Here is a 19,160-nt window from a genome sequence, read left to right on the forward strand (position 1 = left end):
AAGGACAGCCGGTCGGGTTTAGTGGCGGACGCTGATTAGAATGCCACACGCAACGCAAGAAAAAGGCAGGAGGTGAGGTACAACTCGATGCAGAGAAAGAAAAGGTGGAGTACTAACTCGCTGAGATGACTCAATTCTCATCAAGTACCTCTGAATGTCAAGTTCTGCCTGAAGAGAGGTCAGCATGCACCGCAAAGCCTGCGTGACAGGAGAGAGAGAGAGAGACAGAAAAGAAAAAGGGTGAAAACATGAAGAGAAAAAGAACAGGTTGACCAGAATGGACCGACCATCTCTTCATTCATGAGGAAAATGTAGCAGAGTTAAGCCCTGTCTCCCTCAAAGAAGGAGAAAACGGTGACAGTCCCATCCTTGTATTTTAGTAAGAAATGTTGAAAGCAAACCCTGACTGGCAATGCGTTTCCCCTAAAATATCTTGCCACGGGCATATTTCAACTCACCTTGTCATGGGAAATGTGTTCCTTGGACCGATTGTCCTGAGGTTATCCCAAGGCTGCAGGGGAGTGATGGGAGCTTGCCAAACCAGACTGAAATACCTTCCTTAGTCTGAGTGCAGTTGGGTGGGGTGCCCCTGCCCGCCATCTTGATTGGCCTTGGCCACTGGACTTCTCTACGAAGACTGGCCCGTGAGCACAGTGCTCTGAGCCTGTCCCCTGCCACGCAGGATGACAAGATTCTCATGATTAGACCCAACGTAAACACTTACAGGAACAGAAGACCAGGATTACGATGGAGGGAACTATAATTCTGTCACGGAAGTCTGGGTGACCATGGAGTGTCTTTGGTTTACTCTGCTTCCCAGGTCAGTATTTAAATATTTCTGTTCTCATTGATCCACGGATTAATTTGGGGACAACTTTATTGTTTTTAAAAGACCCTGGTGGAAAAATATTCTTTGTGTTCTAAAAAATGAAAATTTCCATAAACCCCATGAGCAAATGACTTACTCTTGAATCCAAAATCAGCCGGTGAGACTTGAAAGCAGGGTCTCAGAGAAATATATCCATATACCCATGTTCACAGCAGCATTACTCACGATGGCCAAACAGTGGAAGCAGCCCACGTGTCCACCAACGGATGAATGGATACATCAACAAAATACGGTATATACGCGGAACGGAATATTATATGGCCTCACGAAGGAAAGAAATTCAGACACATGCTACAACATGCATGAGCCTTGAGAGCACTATATGAAGTAAAATAATCTGGACAGAAAAAGACAAACACGGTAAGAGGCCACTTATAGGGGATGCGCAGAGTAGTCAATTTGGTAATGGGAAGTCGAACGATGGGTGTAGGGGGCTGGGAGGAGGAGAAGAGAGTGGGAAGGTGTTGCTTCATGTAGAGAGAGTTGCAATTATGCTGGGGATTGGTTGCACAACACTGTAAATGTTGTTACACTACTGAATTGTACCCGTCAAAAAGGTCAAGACGGTAAACTTGATGTCATGTATATTCCACCACAGTTAAAAAAGAAAAAGAAAAGAAAAAAGGGGAAAATCGGCCAATGAGACATCCTGGCTTGACGGCTCCATCATCCATTACATGTGCCTACAGATGTGCCTACAGATATGTCCGCAGGAACGACCCACAAATATGGGGTCTCTAAACCTCGTCATAATTGAACTAGATGATACCCGTGATCCAACCCACCATTATAGATACAGAGATAATACGTATATATAATATGAGTATTTCTTTAATTTCTGCATAATTTTATATTATGTAGAACGCAGTTACACACATACCAGACACCAATCTCTATAAGAAAAAGAACATTGGAACACAGATGGGGACATCCCAAAGCCGAAAGACAGGTCTCCAGACAAGAACAGTCCTAAAACAGTCTACCCAGAATGCATTCAGAGGTGGGACATAAAAAGGAAAAGAACTCGAAGGGGCTTTTACGAGAAAAGAAGAGTGACACCGTGAGAAGAGCTATTAGCTAGACTGATCTCATAAAAGCCCTTTGCTGGGTGAATATATTCTCCCTAGAAAGGTGAGGCTTGCTGGAGGGCCTTCGATTCTTTACAGGCTTCATCAACTAGGAAAGAAATCTCCTGAGTAGATCACAAATAATAAAGCCCCGTAGGTACGTGATAAATAAACGTGCAAGATAAAAACAGGACGATGGCTTCGAAGAGCCGCTGCGGACAAGCAAGGGGGAAGGTGCAGAAAACCACAGTGCGCAGCACAAGGACACGGGGAATAAAATGGGCTGAGGACAGAGAACCCAGGAGGAGAGAGAGAGACAGCTGTGTGCAGTGTGGGGACGGAGAGCAGGGGAGGGGAGGGGAGACCGGCGCCCCGACAAAGAGGTTGTCAGGAGGGCAGAAACCCCAACCTTCCCAGAGGGGGACTCTCAGCAGAGGAACCTGCCACAGTAATAACAGAATACTCGGGACACAAGGGGACAAGGACCGTCGCTCCAGCGGCTGCTCTGGCCAAGGACTGTCTGCAACTCAAGAAAGTGGGAGGAGAAACACGCACGTGGTCAAAGGCTTCAAACTTGGAACAAACACCAGCTCTAGCGGTTGTATCTTTTCCTGCCTTCGCTGATGGAGGTCAAGGAAACAGAGAAGCCGGGAGGATCCCTCTGCCCCAGAGCAAGAAAGGACCCTGGGGTGCTGCAAAGCCAGGAGGCCTTCCTTTCTTAGAAGATGCAGAAGCTCCTACAGAAAAGGGGGGGCTTCAGAACTCGAGGCCACAGGAACTTGAGCTCTGGAATGCCAGGTACATTTTCCCAGGATTACAAAATTAAGCTCACGGACAACTTCCTCAGTTCTCGGCAGGTTCCACAGGTGGGCGAAATGTTTGCAGCTCTACGGGTTCCGAGCCCCACAGTAAGGAAGCAGAGAGGGAAAACCGGATCTTACTAGGCCACTCACATACTCTGGTTAAATCAAGTGTGTAGAGCTTGGAAGTCTGATTTATAGATTCGACCGTAAAACAGAAAATTCTTCCCCCCCCCCCAAAAAAAAAAAATCAGTGTGGGCGGAGAAGGAGCACCTACAAGTCACTTCAGAGAATTTTAACGGTGATCAGTCGTTTATGGACATCACGAGGCTACATCTGGCTAAGGGAATGCAACTGGGGAAACTCAAGCCTCGCCACCTCAAGGAAAAAACTGTAGTGGCAATCATAACAATGTCGTAGAAATTAAACAGAAGGACGTTTTGATTATTTCAAAGACTCCTAATAAATCCAATGGCTATCATTAAGAGGAAAACGGTCAGGCTGCCTGGGTGGCTCAGTCGGTTAAGCGTCTGCCTTCGGCTCACGTCATGGTCCCAGGGTCCTGGGATCGAGCCCCACATAGGGCTCCCTGCTCAGTGGGGAGTCTGCTTCTCCTTCTCCCTCTGCCCCCGCCCCCCCCATGCTCTCTCTCTCTTGCTTGCTCTCTCTCTCTCAAGTAAATAAAATCTTAAAAAAAAAAAATAAAAGGAGGAAAATGGTCAAGGGAAACTACAGAGGGGTTGTTCCACGGAAGGGTGCTTGAGAGCTCTTCCAAAGGCAAAGTGCAGCAGGAAGAGAAAGAGGTTCCAAAGTTTCCTCCCTAAGAGTAAAGACAGTGCTGATGAGCCTGAGCAGGGAAGATGAGGAACAGCAGATATCAAGCAGATGCCTTTCGCTCTGTGTCTGAGTTTTCTAGAATAAAGATAATTACATAATAATAATAGGAAAAGAGAAGAGTATTGTAAACATGGCAAAAGGGAAATGTAGCTCCCTTGGGAGTAAGAATGAGAGAGAGAGAGAGAGAGAGAGAGAGCGAGCTAGAGAAAGGGACATAAAGAGGAAGAAACCACAAAGGACTTTGGAGATTTGCCAAGACTGAAAAGCTTGCAAAAGGTTCTGGTTTTGCCCAGAAATTGAAGATTTTCTGATACACTTTCCTTCTAGTCAACTGTCGACTATTCGGGAGTAATTTAAGCAGTCTGAAGACTCACTGTGGTCAGAGAAAATGTATTCATGAAAAAATATGACAAGATCTCGTGAAAACATGTCTGTATTAGGAGTTCCCCAGAGTTTGTAATTATACAGTAATCACTGAGCTGTCCACCGTGTCTTCTAACCAGAAGATCTAATTGCCAGAGCCTTAACTTAGAATTTTCTTCATGTTTCTAAATTTATGGACCCGTATTTCCTCTTCCTCTTCTCTTACTGCCAACACCCTTGTTCTTTATTTTACCAATGGAGAATGATCAGTATTAGTTTCCACTTAGTTCGAGATTCAAGGGATGCAAAGGGCTATTTGTATCCAATTTCTGAAAGCCTTCTGTCTCCCTGCTTCTGAAACCACAGAGCAGCCACTTCATTTCTGCAAGCCTGACTTTCCTTATCTGGGAAGTGAGGACAATAATAGTATTTACTTCACATAGTTGTTATGAGGCTCAAATGGGATCGAGGCACGGAAACCAAGAGGCACAATTCCTAGCACAGACGAAGAATGCAAATGCTGGGAACTTGAAACCTTTATTAAAAACAACTGCATTCCCCCAAAGATGCTTGACTGACAGTAACGAGGCAGTAAGTATCTAACGCCTTAAAATTGTGCCTATCCTTCTGACTTGGCCATTCTATTTCAAGCAACTGACTTTAAGGAAATAATCTACAATAACCCACAAGCGTGCACACAATGGAACCAACCAACCTAAGAAAGCACGAACAATGATGAAGGGGCAAACCCAGTAACAACACACAATGAAATTCACACATAGAATTCAGTGGGAAAAATCATGGTAGGTAAAACAGCATGTGTTTGGTTCTCCTTGAATCTATATTTCTGGAAAAAAATAGGACATACATCAAAATGTTAATCCATGTGGATTGTGAGAGCATGATTTTTGCTCTTTATCTGTTCTTCCTAGCATTTCTAGAATACACATGTATTACTTTTGTACTAAAAAAAAAAAGAAAAGAAAATATTTTTCCAAGTCGCCCGGGATTTGGAATTTAGGCTTGCTTTTCTGATTCATTTCTCCCTCCCCCAAAATGAAGCACTGGATATGATAGAAACAGCTAGAGACAAATTTAAAACAAAATCAGAAAACAAGATTTTACTCATTTGCTAACCTTAAAGATGGGAAGAACAAGAAGATCAAATCTAAATGCACAGCCTTTTTATCCCTTGTAAGCTTGTCAACATTTTTTCTCACATTGACTATGTACCAGTTGCACCACGAGGGGGCGCCTTGAACTTAAGGCGTAAGATAAATGCAGTCCCTTGGCATGAGGGAAGGAAGCCGCTGAAATCCCAAACTTGGGAGGAAACAAGACACACTCCACACTGATGGCTTTGAGTCAATCCAACTGTTCAAAATGCCTCAGAGTCCCTTGTATGTAACCATTCAGAAAAAACTACAATGGGTCTGTCGTTTGTGTCATTAACACCAATGACAGCGGGGAGTTGATTTCTTCAAGTCTAACGAAGTTGCCATTGAAGAAAGAAAAATGAGTGGCCCCCACGACACAAAACTGAAGGACAAAACGAAAGCAAATGTTGGGGAAACTGTCTTAGAAGGAATTCTGTCCTAAACACACACAGTTCTACCAGTAACTTGGGGACCAAAGCCATTTTAGGTAATCTGGGGTAAAAAGAAAAAAAATTAACTCAGTTGAGAGACCCAGTTGTAACAATTCCTTTCTAAAAATGTTTAAAATATCAAAGATGGAATAAAAGTAGGCAGCTCGTGAGACTTTGTGAGCCACGTTAATTAACAGTAACCTTAAAACATAGGATAAAGTCTGACAGACTCTCAAGAGTAAACAAACAAAAAAGCAGCAATATTTCAAAAAGAAAAAGATTCAGGGCAGAAATCCTAGGAATTTTGAATTTCCCGAGAATTCCAAGTAATTCTACAGTGAATTTAGGACAGCGGTTGGGGGCGTAACTTTTGGAAGGAAAGAACTAGCCTTGAGCCTCAAGTTCAACTCGTAACGTCTTGGGCACCTCATCTTGGAAATGCTGCCGTGGTCATGGGTCATGTGCAGTTTCCTCATCCTTAAAGAGGTAAAAATAGTAATAATAAGATTTGTATTACAGTTCTGTTGTACGAGATGAAATAAGTTCTGAAAAATGCAAAATCTGTGCCTCGCGTTAGGACGGCCGCACCTCCCGTGCTGGTCTGCGGTCAGGGAAAGTGTCTGAGCACCTCTGTGCTTGTGTTTTCATGACTCCAATGGAGGTAGGGGGTCTCATGTTTAAAAAACATAGAATGAAATATATTCGTCGACTTATGCATACAAGGCAGTGCTGGCTTTCAAAGTAGTGGGTTTACACGACTACACAGTTCTTTCTATGACCTTGCCACGGCCTGCAAAAGCAGATTGCAAGGTCAGCAAGGAAACCTGCCCCACTCTGGGCAGACACCCGGCCAGCCCGGGCTCCAGCCACGCTGCCGTGTTTGTGGCCAGTGTTCCGACGGGGGCAGCCCACGGCACAGCAGCTGTGAAAGACTGTAGTATTAACCCCAGTCATTCTTCAGTTCTGGATTTCCCAACTCCACCCTTCTTGACTCACAGAATACGAGATGAAAGGATGTAACAGACCTTCGAGAGATCTGCAAAGGTTAGGTCTCGCGCAAATGGAAGGAGGGATAAGGATAAAAAAAAATGCATTGGCTACCCAGTTATAAGACGACCGATGTCTCATTAACAGATCTCAGGGGGTTTTCCGAAGAGGTCTTTCCTCCACATTCCTGCTTGACAGAGAAGGAAAAGGAAGTGCAGTGCCCCACGTAGTGTTAGACGTCTGGGAAGAGTTAAGCCAGGTCAGCTCCACAAGGGTGACAGGTACCTGGGAACGGCCCCAAGCAGAAGCAATCTCTGGACATTGGGATGAGCAGTTCCTTGAGAATTCTGCCTATTTCTCTTCCATAGCACTTAATGCTACCTGACACACTACATATTTCATTTACTTTCTTGTTTCTTATCTGTGCCCTTCACCCCCTACATAAGCACCAGGAAGGCAGGGATCTCTCCAGTGCTCAGACTTCACTTCCAGAACGAACAGAAAGCCTGGAAGGAGGCATTGGTGCTCAGGGAGCGTTGGCTTCGGCAGCCTGCTTGATTTGAGGGCTTACCTCCTGTCCCTAAACTACCTCAGGTCCAAGGAGCCAAGCCAGGAACTCCCCAAAGCTCACATCAGCCTCCTCAGCCAACCTGCAGGACTGTCCCCAGCCCCCACTCACGCTCCATCGAGAACATTCCAACCCATCACCCTGACTTCCCCCACGCTTTAATGCTTCTTGGCTACTCTCACACCTTCTTGGAAGGAGGAAAATCTCCATCTGATATGGAATTTGTTTGGCAGGGTTTCCCTTCAATTTCCACCAAAACCCTCCTCCCCTGAACACTAAACTCAAGGGAAACAAAAATAGTCAAAACTAAAAAAAAGGGGGGGGCTTCTGAACCCCAGATTTCTAGTTCTCCCTCATTCCAGACCTTTGTGATACACTTCATCCTTGCTTCAATGGCTGTTGCTGCAGGGGAGAGACGCTTCCTGCTGGGGGGTAGTGCCCGCTGACACCCGCCCCAGTCCTGGCCAGGCCTTGTTTAGAAGCAGCCTTCTTGCACTTGCGATGTAACTAAAGGTACAAATTTTAATAGGGAAGAGAGAGGGGGTAATTGAATTTTAATAAGGAGGAAGGTAGGACAAAAAATGGGATCATTTACCGAAACCAGTTGGGAACGCACCGCACTTCTGATCCTCCCTCTTCTCCCAGAGAAAATCGTCACAGGGACTAGAATCTCTAAGATCTCAGCCATCTTGCCCCCCAGGCAAGGGGATGCACACCACCCAGACCGGCTCAAAGATACCTCTAGGCATCTTGTCTTCCCCTACCGACCACGGGGAAGCATGGCCTTATCACACCGCATCTACTCCAGAAGTTTCCATAATGGTTAGAGGTGATATAAATGGGGCGTTTGCAGAACAATGGCTGGCGCCACTCTATGAGGAAGACATGAGGCTCAGTGGTCCAGAAAACACGGGGCAGAGAGTCCGAGTCTGGGTTCCAGAGGCTTCTCTGGACACTCAATGTAACTTAGGCATCTGTCTGGTCCTCAATTTCCTTATGTGTAAAATGAAGAGTTAGATTCAACCTCTATGGCAGACCTTAGCTTCGGGTTGCCCTAGAGACATACTGCCTCCTAACATCCTTGGCCACACCAGAGCGCTCCACTCATAGTCCTTTCTGAGGAAGGACCAGAGCTCCAAGCACAGGTGGGAAGAACCTGGGTACAAAAGCTAGGGTCAGCACTCATTCACTGCTCTGCTTTGAATGAATTACTTAGGCTGACATTAGGTTTTGTACTGGGCCTGTTCAACCATTAAGGTTCACTTTCCACGCCTGCAAATGGCAACAACCATCCCGCCAACCTCACAACGTCACCAAGGAGGGCAAAGGAGGTGAACTGGACAAAAGCATTGTTGAGCGTGAAGCTCTAATAATAAGAAAGTAGTCGTGTTTTTCTTAAGGAGAAGGAGCTGGAGGCATGCACACACAGACCAGAGTTCCTAGAATATTCGACTGCTAAAGGATGAAGTCTGGTTCTGTCCACTTCCAGGCCACTTAGCTGCAGGGATGGAAGACCTTCAACACACAGCTTCGATTCATGAGCAAGTAAGAATTATGGTGGCAGATGCTAGCATCCCCAACCCCAGCTGGAAGCCTGGGCCCTGAGACTTGTCGTCCCGAGGCCCTAAGTCCCACCTGCCTGTGGGGCTGCCACCTTCCCAACTCCAAGGCAAATTGCTGTTTCGATCTGCAATTGTCTGCTGCCACAGGTGTGCTGAGCTCCAGGCACTGGGCTCAGCCAACAATTCCGCCTTCTTCAGCCCATGCTACCCAAGAGCTCAGTGCTGGAGCCTGGCCTCATTTCCCATTTCTGGCCTATCAATCCCCAGAAACAGCCAAATATACTTTTGGGGTTGAAAATTATAGTGAAAGCTATAAGCTCTATTGGGATAAAAATGCCTTCGTACACAAATACTCTTCTTGACAGTTCCATTTCACCGCTAACGTCGATTAGATAAGCGAGTAGTGCCATTTCTTAAATTCAAAGATAGATTGATATTATTTAAACAGACAAGGGCCATCATCAGTTGCTAGTTTGTGTGATAAAACATTATAATTATAATTAATACAACATAACTGGGGCTATAATTACAAATTAGTATTTTTAACATTGCAATTAAGGAAAATAATCTGTCATGGAGCGAAAAGAAAAGAAAACACCCAGCAATAGCTCTCTGGCATGATTTTGAAGCTACTAGCGTTCATACACTCTTCCAGCAGGAGGAATGCTATTTGCTGTCATTTTTAATATCCAGGTAAATTTTTTGTTCATAAAATGAGTAAAGATTTCAATCTTTTGAAACAACAGGTTGGGTTCTAGGAGTTCTTCTTGAAGATGTGTAAGAGGCATCCCTCTGATGGGGCGCCTGGGTGGCTCAGTCATTAAGCGTCTGCCTTCAGCTCAGGGCGTGATCCCGGAGTCCTGGGATCGAGCCCCGCATCAGGCTCCTCCGCTGGGAGCCTGCTTCTTCCTCTCCCACTCCCCCTGCTTGTGTTCCCTCTCTCGCTGGCTGTCTCTCTCTGTCAAATAAATAAATAAAATCTTTAATAAAAAAAAAAGAGGCATCCCTCTGATACAATGAATTAAAATAGAGTGTGTGCACATAACAATTCAACAATTAAACAGACTTTGCTAATTGCCTGGAAAGAGCAGGAGCAAAAAGTTGAAAACAGTCTCCAAGTACGCAAAGAGCCTCTGGCCCTATGCTGAAAAACTGAGAGCGAGATCCAGAGAGAGAAATGAACCCCTCAGCAGGATTAAAAGTCATATAGCTCCTGTTGAGCATCCTCAGGATGAAATTTCTGGAGCTGCGGTGCAAATCACAGTTCAAAAATGATCAGCGGGGCACTGGCTGGGGCCATCAGAAGGCTCTCAAAAACCAGTTAAGATTATCAACCCCCTTCCAGGAGAAGTGCAAAAAAAAGTTACTGCAGAACCTCCCTGACACTCTTCCCATCAAAACTTCACAGAAGTAAGTTGGAAATATAGGACGGAACAAACACAGCGAGGAAGATGTTGACAGAGAAAAGAAAAGGGAAATCGTTAGCTCATAAGCAAACTACAGTGCCATTGTGAAGGCAGTGTTCCACCAGAAGCGAGCTCCAAATGGGTGTTGGGGTGACACTATGAGTGCCCAGGCATTTCCACCTGGACCATCTACCTAGATGGTCCCATCTCGTGTCCTTTAGACCAGCGGGCAGGTGCACTCCTGGAATGCCAACCCCATGGGGGGAAGTTTTTTTCTTTCCTCTGAAGGATGTCTGCTTCAGTAGTTGTGAGGTGGAGTGAGGGGAAGGAGAGACCCTCCGTCAGGGAGTGAAGAGGAAACCACATCATTGAGATGAGCACTCCCTGTTGGTCTGAACACACCCTGCATGGGACATCTCTCTCCCCTTCCAACTGGAAGACCTGGGAGGCCACTGTGGGTCTGAGGCTGATGCGAAGCTAATACGGGGTCATTCTAGAGCTTTCAAGGAGGTCTTGACACTATTTTCACCCTTTAGTACTCACTGTAGAACCCCCCCAAGAAATTGGCCAGCCACCATCCTCCCACCCCCAAATCCCTGCAGAGCTATCCTCCCGCCTTTGGTGTGCACTGTCAGGCATGAGGGTCTAGGACGAAGTTGAGAAGGTCACTCATAATTTTCAAACTATTTGCTCCATGGTATTTCAACTCTTAGCCAGGAATGTCTGGCAGGGAAGCTCCCTCTTTTTGACCCTCTGACCCCCTCTCATAATTTACCAAGTATCATGATGACCTTCTCCTTCATTCCCAAAGCTAATAAATCCCACTCGCATACGCATAACTAAAGCACAGCACGGTTCCTCTGCCCCTGGGAAGGGTAACTCCTCTTTGAAGGCTTGAGTGCGGAGCAAGAATAACCTCGATTCTTCATTTACTCCTGCTTTGACAATGACCTTCTCAATACACGGCTGACTTTGAGATGTCACTGAAGAGCTTTCAGATTCAGCGTGGAGGACAGAGTTTAAACAGATAGAGCATTTGACTTTGGCCTAAGAAAACATTATATTTTCAATGGAATGATGGTGCTCTGGCCACCATGGTCTAAAACAGGCAGATCAGAGCCTGTTTCTGAGAAGGGTAAGCACCGTTTTTCAGTTGATACTTTAAGTATACACACGCACACCTTGCAATTAATGGCACGGAAATGCAAAACTAGCATGTGGCCCGTGATTATTCCATGTGGAACACTGCAACGAAGGCCAACTTCCTACGGACGGGATCTCTCTTTCCAGGATTACCTCAGTGAGTCACCTCTCCTTCCCATTCATAATGCAGCTCTTAAATCAGCTGAAGAGACTTACGGGGCAAGTGTAATCCAACGTTTGGCTCCGCTGTAGATTTGTCTACTGCCCTCTTTCCCAGTCCAGTGGAGCAAACGGTGCAGCAGAGGGGGAAGGCAAGCTTCAACTGTCCACACAGAATAGTCCTGCTGATGGCCAGCACTCGCCACCCTGGGATGAGGCCAAACAGCCCAGCTAGGCCGGCGATCCAATCCCAGGGCGACCAGAAGGCCCATTCCTAGCCTTGGGCTGCATTATATTCCCAGGCAGGAGAGCACAGGTCTTCCTAGCATGTTACCAGCCACCAGCATGTATAGACTCTTAGCCTTTTTATTAATCACAAGGACAAGGGTCAGCTCTGTGAGCGGGCAGGGTAGCGGCTGGTGGCTGGGCTGTGCGGGAAGAGGGTGATTTTATGGGAACTAAGGAGCCATCTTGTTCCAGGAACACTACACCAACCTGCCAGCCAAACCCTACAAATCCACAGCTCCTTGATTAGCTAAGCAGGGGCTTTGGACAGACTCCATTATTAAAAGTGCAGAGACCCCTGGGCAGAGATAGAACAGCAGCCTTATCAGATAGGCTTAGTATCAATAATTTAGTAGAGCCTCTGTAGAGAGGAGATTCTGATAGGATGCAAAAAAGGGATCCAGAAATGAAATAAATTGTGCGACGGCAACTGTTCCTTACTTCGTTGCTTTTCATGAGTTCATGAGCCTAGACCCAAGGTGTATTCTCACTGGCTCCCCAGCTCCCCTTCTTCTACGGGATGAACCTCCCATTTCACACTGGGCAACAGGCTCAGACTGTGGGTGAGACTCTGTTGGTGTGTCTCCCGGGCACAGTGGTGGATCCCACCTACACTCGCCCAACACTGTCAAATGGCCAAACAGTCACGAAGACACATCCAGTGACCTTGGATTGTGCTGGGAAGGGCAAGGTTATAGAGACTTCCAGAACGCTAGAAAAAGATGAAGCCCAAGGCAGGGAACAAAATGAGGATTCTAGAGGGGAAGAAAGGAAGCCAGACAGGAAGCCAGAATTGGATTCCAGAATCACATATCCATTCTTCCAAAAAGTAACAGTTGAAATACATGGCCCATTCGGTATGATCAACGATAAAAGTCACCTACCTACTGTCAGCTAGATCCAATGAATATAGGAGGACAGGATTTGGGAACAAGGTTCTATGAACTTCCTTTTGTTTCTATCACTTAACCTCATGCTCACATGAATACAACTGAGACTCACTAGCATACCACAGAAGAAATTCATATTCTATTTCAACGTCAACGACTAATGGGTAAAAAGAGTTTATTGCATCCCTCCAGAGATGTCAAAAATTAAATAATGGAAACAGAGTTCCCTTGATTCTCTTCTGAAGGAGACTTTTTCTTAATTACTGGTGTTTTTATCGCTTGGGTAGTCTGATCTGGTCATGAAAACACATCAAAAGTCTGTAATCAATACCCAGACCTTTTAAAAATACTAACACGCAGACAGGTTTATCTACTGTACTGTCTCTGAACTAGAACACGATACAAATTAATCTTTACATACAATGGAAATCATGCTAAATATCTTTTCTTCGGTTAGTTCATGATCTAAATCAGACCGCCTCCCCTCCCCCTAAGTTCGTAAAGATTCCCCCACAGCTGCTACTGGAATTACATGATATGGAAGAATAATATCCTTCAGTGTTGATGTCATTATTGTTTAGAAGCCAGGTCACAGTTTTAAAACCAGGAAGCATCTGCAGCATATAAAATTACTTTTAACTTCTGAGGCTTCTAGGCCTAAAGCCAAAAGGTAATGAGTTACCTCAAAAATATTTTCTTCTATTTCTTTACAAAAAAAAATTTATTTGGGGGCTAAGGGGTGAAACAAAAGCAATTTCCACCACCTTATCCAGGGGTGAAGAGTAACCACCCAATGTGCCTGCCTTTCATCTCTTCATTTTCTGTTCCCTGGCTTTTCCTCCAGGACCAGAATTCTTTTCATGCCCCCATTCTGCATCCTTTCGACATCGTTCCCCAAAGACCTGCTCTTCAGCTCTGGGGGCTGAAAGGCATTCTGAGTCCACAAGCTTTTCTTTACTGCTTATATTTCTTTTCTGCTGACCATGATGCACATGAACTTGCCAACAATCTCTACTCAGGAGAGAGATTCAATTCTTTTTAAGAAGAAAAATCATTTGGTACTTTCTTTCTCCATGAAGCTCTCACAATCGACAGGAGTTTAATGCGTCCAGCAAGTGACTCATCTTCCTTAATGGCTTTCAGACATTGGCACGCACATTCCAACACCCGAAGCAGAGAAGGTAAGACGGCCTCAGGTTATACGAGGGACTCTCCGTATCAGTGTGTCTGGTAGAACAAGCTGACCAGGAGCAGGGGCCTGTTGTGGAAAGGGCACAGACTCGGAACCATACTGTCCTAGAGACAGTGTCTACCAAATAACAGCCTGACTGAGCCTCAGTCTTCTCATCTGCAAAATGGGAATACCACCATGTAGAGTTTCAGCGAGGAGTTACTTTTGATTTGCTCATTCCCCAACCTCTCTTCAAATATCCTTCGAGAATATACACAGATGTTAGGGGTTCCCCACACTGGCGGGCGGGAGGGGGAGCTGTTTTCTTTCTTTCTTTTTTTTTTTTAAAGATTTTATTTATTTATTTGACAGAGATAGAGACAGCCAGCGAGAGAGGGAACACAAGCAGGGGGAGTGGGAGAGGAAGAAGCAGGCTCTTAGCGGAGAAGCCTGATGTGGGGCTCGATCCCAGAACGCCGGGATCACGCCCTGAGCCGAAGGCAGACGCTTAACCGCTGTGCCACCCAGGCGCCCCAGGGGGAGCTGTTTTCTATATTACACACTGGCTGATCCTGGCAGTCATTTTTTTTTCTTTCAAATTACCAAGGTTACATGTCCTTCACAAAATCGCAAAGTTATTAATCACCTAGTGATAATCAACGTAACCTCCTATAAAACTGTGAGACCCCAGAATCCTCTGCATGCTTGGTCTACACTGTGGGAGCACTAACTTGCTCAGAGCACCACCTACTCTTTGCCAGAGCTTCATGTTTCTCCCCCAAAACATTGCTTTTCACCGAACTCACTGCTCCCTGAACAGGTGGGAGAATCAGCCGCTCGTCCCTGAGATCTCTTACCTTAAATGTTTCTGGTTTCCATTACCTACAAGATCCCACGGAACATGCAGGAGGTGACCTCTGTAACATGTATACAATATCTCTGCTTTTTCTCTAAGGCCTCACTAACGTCTTCTTTAAAAAATATAACTTCCCTTTATCTTTAGGTAATTTTTACCAAAAATTCAAGATAAGTTTTAAAAGATCTCTTATACCATAAATACAGAGCAAAAAGGATAGAGAGAGCTGCTGTGAGTGTATACTCAGAGCTAAAAATCAGTCCATTTGCTCCGTTGTGCTAGATACGCTATTCTAAAGCTACCACACCTTCTACCAATAAAAATGGCGGGATGCTTGGCTGGCTCAGCTGGTACAGCATGCACTCTTGATCTCAGAGTCGTGAGTTCGAGCCCCACATTGGGTATAGAGATTACTTTAAAAAAAAACCAAACAAATAAAAATCTTCCTTTTTTTTTTTTTTAATGGCCACGCACTTCCATACTTCTAGCTATTTATGATTATCAGGCTGCCTGTTACGTTCCCCCAACGTCACACAGAAGTCAAACAAATTTTAATGGAATTATATTTTTTTCATTTCTTAATTGGTTAAATACTAATTATACTAATGCTTTTTATTTTCCTTTGTAATTTATCTTCAATTGAATTTTTACCATTCAATGTATACCTGTCAAGTAAGGTGAATCTATTATGCAACTATTGAAATGAACTAAAGTCACTTCTATTTTTGAAGTAAATCTATTGGTGATCCTTTTAGGATAAGAATAATCATACTCTAAGTACATCGGGTCAATAATTATCTCTTCGTTACATGGTCATTTTCTTCAGGCAAGGAACGATATACAAATAGCATACACACAGGGATATCTTCCTGTTCATTCACCTCAAAACTCAAAGCATTTCTTCACAAAACCGAAATGGAATTGGTTACATCTTTGTGTCTTTTTTTAAAATCAGTATTCTTTTATTCTACTCTATTTTTTTTCATTCTCCCTACCATCTGCCAATGGAGTAATCCCCAGCTATGAAAACAAAATGTTTTAAAAACAAAAAAATTGTGATGTAAAGCCTTACGGCTTTTTCCATGGCTTGATCCCCATCATTAATCTTCTGCTCACCGAGTGCCAAGAGTGGTCAAAGCTGGCATGTATGTAAAAAATAAACGTACCAAGTTTCCACTTCTTTTTTCCTCTGAGAAACGTGAGGAAAGTGTTGAGTAAGGAAAGTACTCCAGGGCGAGAGGATGTGAAATAATCTAAACGACTCCCCTTACTCCCATTTTCCGGACCTCGGAGTGTTTATCTAGCGGAGGCTCTGAGAGAGTCTGGCGAGAAAGATCACGTACTCTGTCTTTAAGGAAATAAACCCACATCCTAAGCTTAGAGGTCTGAAAATGTCCACGAAAAACACACCTTTCTGGACACCGGGTACAGGGAAATCAATTCAGGAAAACAAACATCTCTCACCAAGTGGTTGCCACCTTTGTCCTTCAGCTTTTTTTTATTGGATCCTGCAGCTGCCTGAACTAGATGTGGGAAGATGTGAAGTCTCAAGACTAGTGATCAATGATTGTAATTCATTTCTAAAGTGATTATTTCTACCACTATTAACACTCACTAAGCCAAATCACAGTTATCCACAACAGGAGAAGTCTAACTGGGAAGTATTTTCAAATTCTCGAACTATTTTGTTGAGGCATACTCATGTGGGGAATGGTAGTGTGTGTACATTTTACTGATTAAAAATGAAAAAAAAAATCCAAATGTCCACTGACAGATGCCCGGACAAAATGTGGTATACCCACACAGCAGAACAGCACTCAGCCCTTAAAAGGAGCCCTTAGAAAGGAAGGGCATTCGGACGGGGCTAAACCTTGAGGACACTTATGCTAAGTGAGGTCTTACTTATTACCTCACATACTGTATGATTTCACATAATGATTTCACCTCTGAACTGTATACTTAGAAATGGTCCATGGTGAAATTTCTTGTTACGTTTATTTTACCACATTTTAAAATAAAAATCATATTAATACAATACTGTCAACAGTCCAAATAAATAAGAGAGTGGGGTGCCTGGGTGGCTCAGTCATTAAGCATCTGCCTTCGACTCAGGTCATGATCCCAGTGTTCTGGGATCGAGCCCCGCATCGGGCTCCCTGCTCAGCAGGAAGTCTGCTTCTCCCTCTCCCACTCCCCCGCTTGTGTTCCCTCTCTCACTGCCTCTCTCTCTCTGTCAAATAAATAAATGAAAATCTAAATAAATAAATAAATAAATAAATAAGCAAAATAAAGTGCACAGAAAGAACAACTCCTAGCCTGGGTTCTCTACAAAGAATCTAAAGATATAAGGAGGGCTCAAACAGCAAATTATTTTTAGCGTATCATTTGTGGTGCGAGGGTAATTCTTGGCTTACGTAACCAGTCAAAGCCAGGTCTTGTCCGAATGGCTCTAGAGAGGAATGACTTTGGACTCAATTAAATTTGAATAAAGATCTTTGCCACATTTCATTTCACCTAATGGTTCCTTTGATATTTTCCCAATCTTCTGATTCCTTGAGTTACTTAACCTTCAATGCTGGACTATATTCAGATGCCCTTTGGAAGGCTCGCTGAGGTAGACTGCCGTTGGTCTAGGCTGTCTTTTTCATTCAGGGAGAGCCCTATGTGTAGGCAAACGCTGCTGTATTCCTACCAAGTGGGCCGTTCTACTTCCGGCTGGATGCTGAGGAGAGGTCAAGCCAAGCGCTCCAACTGTCTCTCTAGGTCCTTCTGCCATGGCTTTTCCCAAGCCCCTGCTCAGGTATTGGAGGAGGACACAGTTGTTCATTTTCAGTCCTAATGTCAGTGAAGAAATCACTACGCTTGGTATCTCAAGTTAGGTGGACTGCAAAAACTTTTTTCACATTTGATGACAAGACTGTAGAATATATCTTTTTTTTCACACACCTACATTGCTTCTCTGACAGGGTCTACGACAAATGAGCGCCTCTGTTTGTTCAGTGGAAGAGAAACAATCAAACTGCCCATTCAGCTCAAGATGGATCCACTGCCTGCACAGTTGATAATTGATTCTCTGAGATACTCTGAGTTGAGTCTGAGGTAAAAACGGTTCTTAATTGTAGCAACTCACTGAATCCACAATCAGTTTAAACTCAAAATAGGACCCAAGACACAATCCTACCATCAAATGCATGAAGACGGTTAGAAAGAATCTCATTTCTTTTCTCTCCACATATGCATTAAGGTTCCTCCTTTGACAACATGTACAAATCAGGGGATTTTAAAACAGACTCTTCTCTGACGATGTTGAAACAGAGATCTGGGAAAAATAACAAGTTAAGCTCCTATTGTTCAAAGTTCATCGTTTTTTAGAAAATAATTAGTACAGGGGAAAAAGAGATCCTCCGCTATTCACATTATTAACTAAAGGAAGGCTTTAGGTTTCCACATTCCCCAACAATAAGATCAGAACTGACTCTTGGATTCTACCCCAAAACCTCAACTTCCTGCTCTACAAGATTTACCTCAGAAAGTGAATAGGTCCCAACTGCTGCCAAAGCAAAGACCTTTACATGAAATCAATCAGATCAGGACAACCCATAACTCTACTTGATGTGCCACATACTAAAAGACACAGCACAGGAAATACTAATACTTTTCTGACTGATCTCCTATAAATGTGCGCGTGAATAGATACCGTAATGTCTTATTTATGGAACGGTGTCACAGAAGTGAGATTTCCAGATACAATTTAAAAACATCTTTTTGCCTGCTATTTTAAAAATCATCTTGTTTATTTTTAATTTGGCACATATTCAACCTTTTTAAGCTTAGTATAATAGCAAAAGTTAATTTTTTCAGACGACACAATGTCATCATGAACATTAGTTAATAGAGAAAATTGAAAACAGACATCCCTTCGTTAAGCAGGCACTAAACAGTGTGCCTATGTAGCGAGCAGAACAATGGCTAATCTTCCCTTTGCTTGACTCATGTCTGAAATTACAGTACCTCAAACATACTGGAATCAGAAAAGGGAAACACAGTTCAATGGAACCAAACATAGAGCTCAGAAATAAACTCAAATACTAGCAGAAGTTTGGGTCTCGCAGGGTGGCATTTCAGATCAGTGGGGGAAAGATTAATTATTCAGTCAGTGGTAATGGACCGTTGACTAGCCACTTGGAAAAACCTTATCAAACTCCTGACCCCCAAAATAAACTTATATGGATCAAACAGTACAGCCTAAGAAAGTTAACTCTGAAAGTGCTAGACTAAAACACAATTTTGTAATATGTAATATTTGCATCTAAAAACACAACTCTAAAAGTTAGAAATACAAAAGGAAAGATTTCTAAATTTGATTATGTGAAAATTTTAAATTTCTAAGGGGAGGAAAAAAAAAACCTCCACAAACTCCAGACAGGCCAGAAAAAATATTTCCAACAGGTATGATGGAAAGTTAATCCTTTAACTTACAATGCAGTCTTGCAAATCAATGTAAAAGAGTAATCATCCAATTCAAAATGGGCAAAAGCACAAACTGGAACTTTATCCACATACAAAAATCAACTATAATAGGAAAATA

The 19,160-nt window shown here is 43.8% G+C and overlaps 1 protein-coding gene across 12 annotated transcripts in view; it reads right to left on the minus strand.

Annotated features, from left to right (window-relative positions):
* Positions 1-19,160, minus strand: part of KIAA1217 (KIAA1217 ortholog) — a 455,000-nt gene that overhangs the window by 152,874 nt on the left and 282,966 nt on the right. For 4 of the 12 annotated variants that reach the window (XM_048219301.2, XM_048219298.2, XM_057304658.1 and 1 more), the window contains exon 3: positions 118-198. The exons of the other annotated variants lie outside the window; for them this stretch is intronic. In XM_048219301.2, the coding sequence (XP_048075258.1) occupies positions 118-198 (81 nt within the window). The remainder of the gene's footprint in view (positions 1-117; positions 199-19,160) is intronic. 12 annotated transcript variants of the gene reach the window in all.

This window comes from Ursus arctos, unplaced genomic scaffold (genome assembly GCF_023065955.2).
Source record: "Ursus arctos isolate Adak ecotype North America unplaced genomic scaffold, UrsArc2.0 scaffold_30, whole genome shotgun sequence".
NCBI classification, from domain to species: Eukaryota; Metazoa; Chordata; class Mammalia; order Carnivora; family Ursidae; genus Ursus; species Ursus arctos.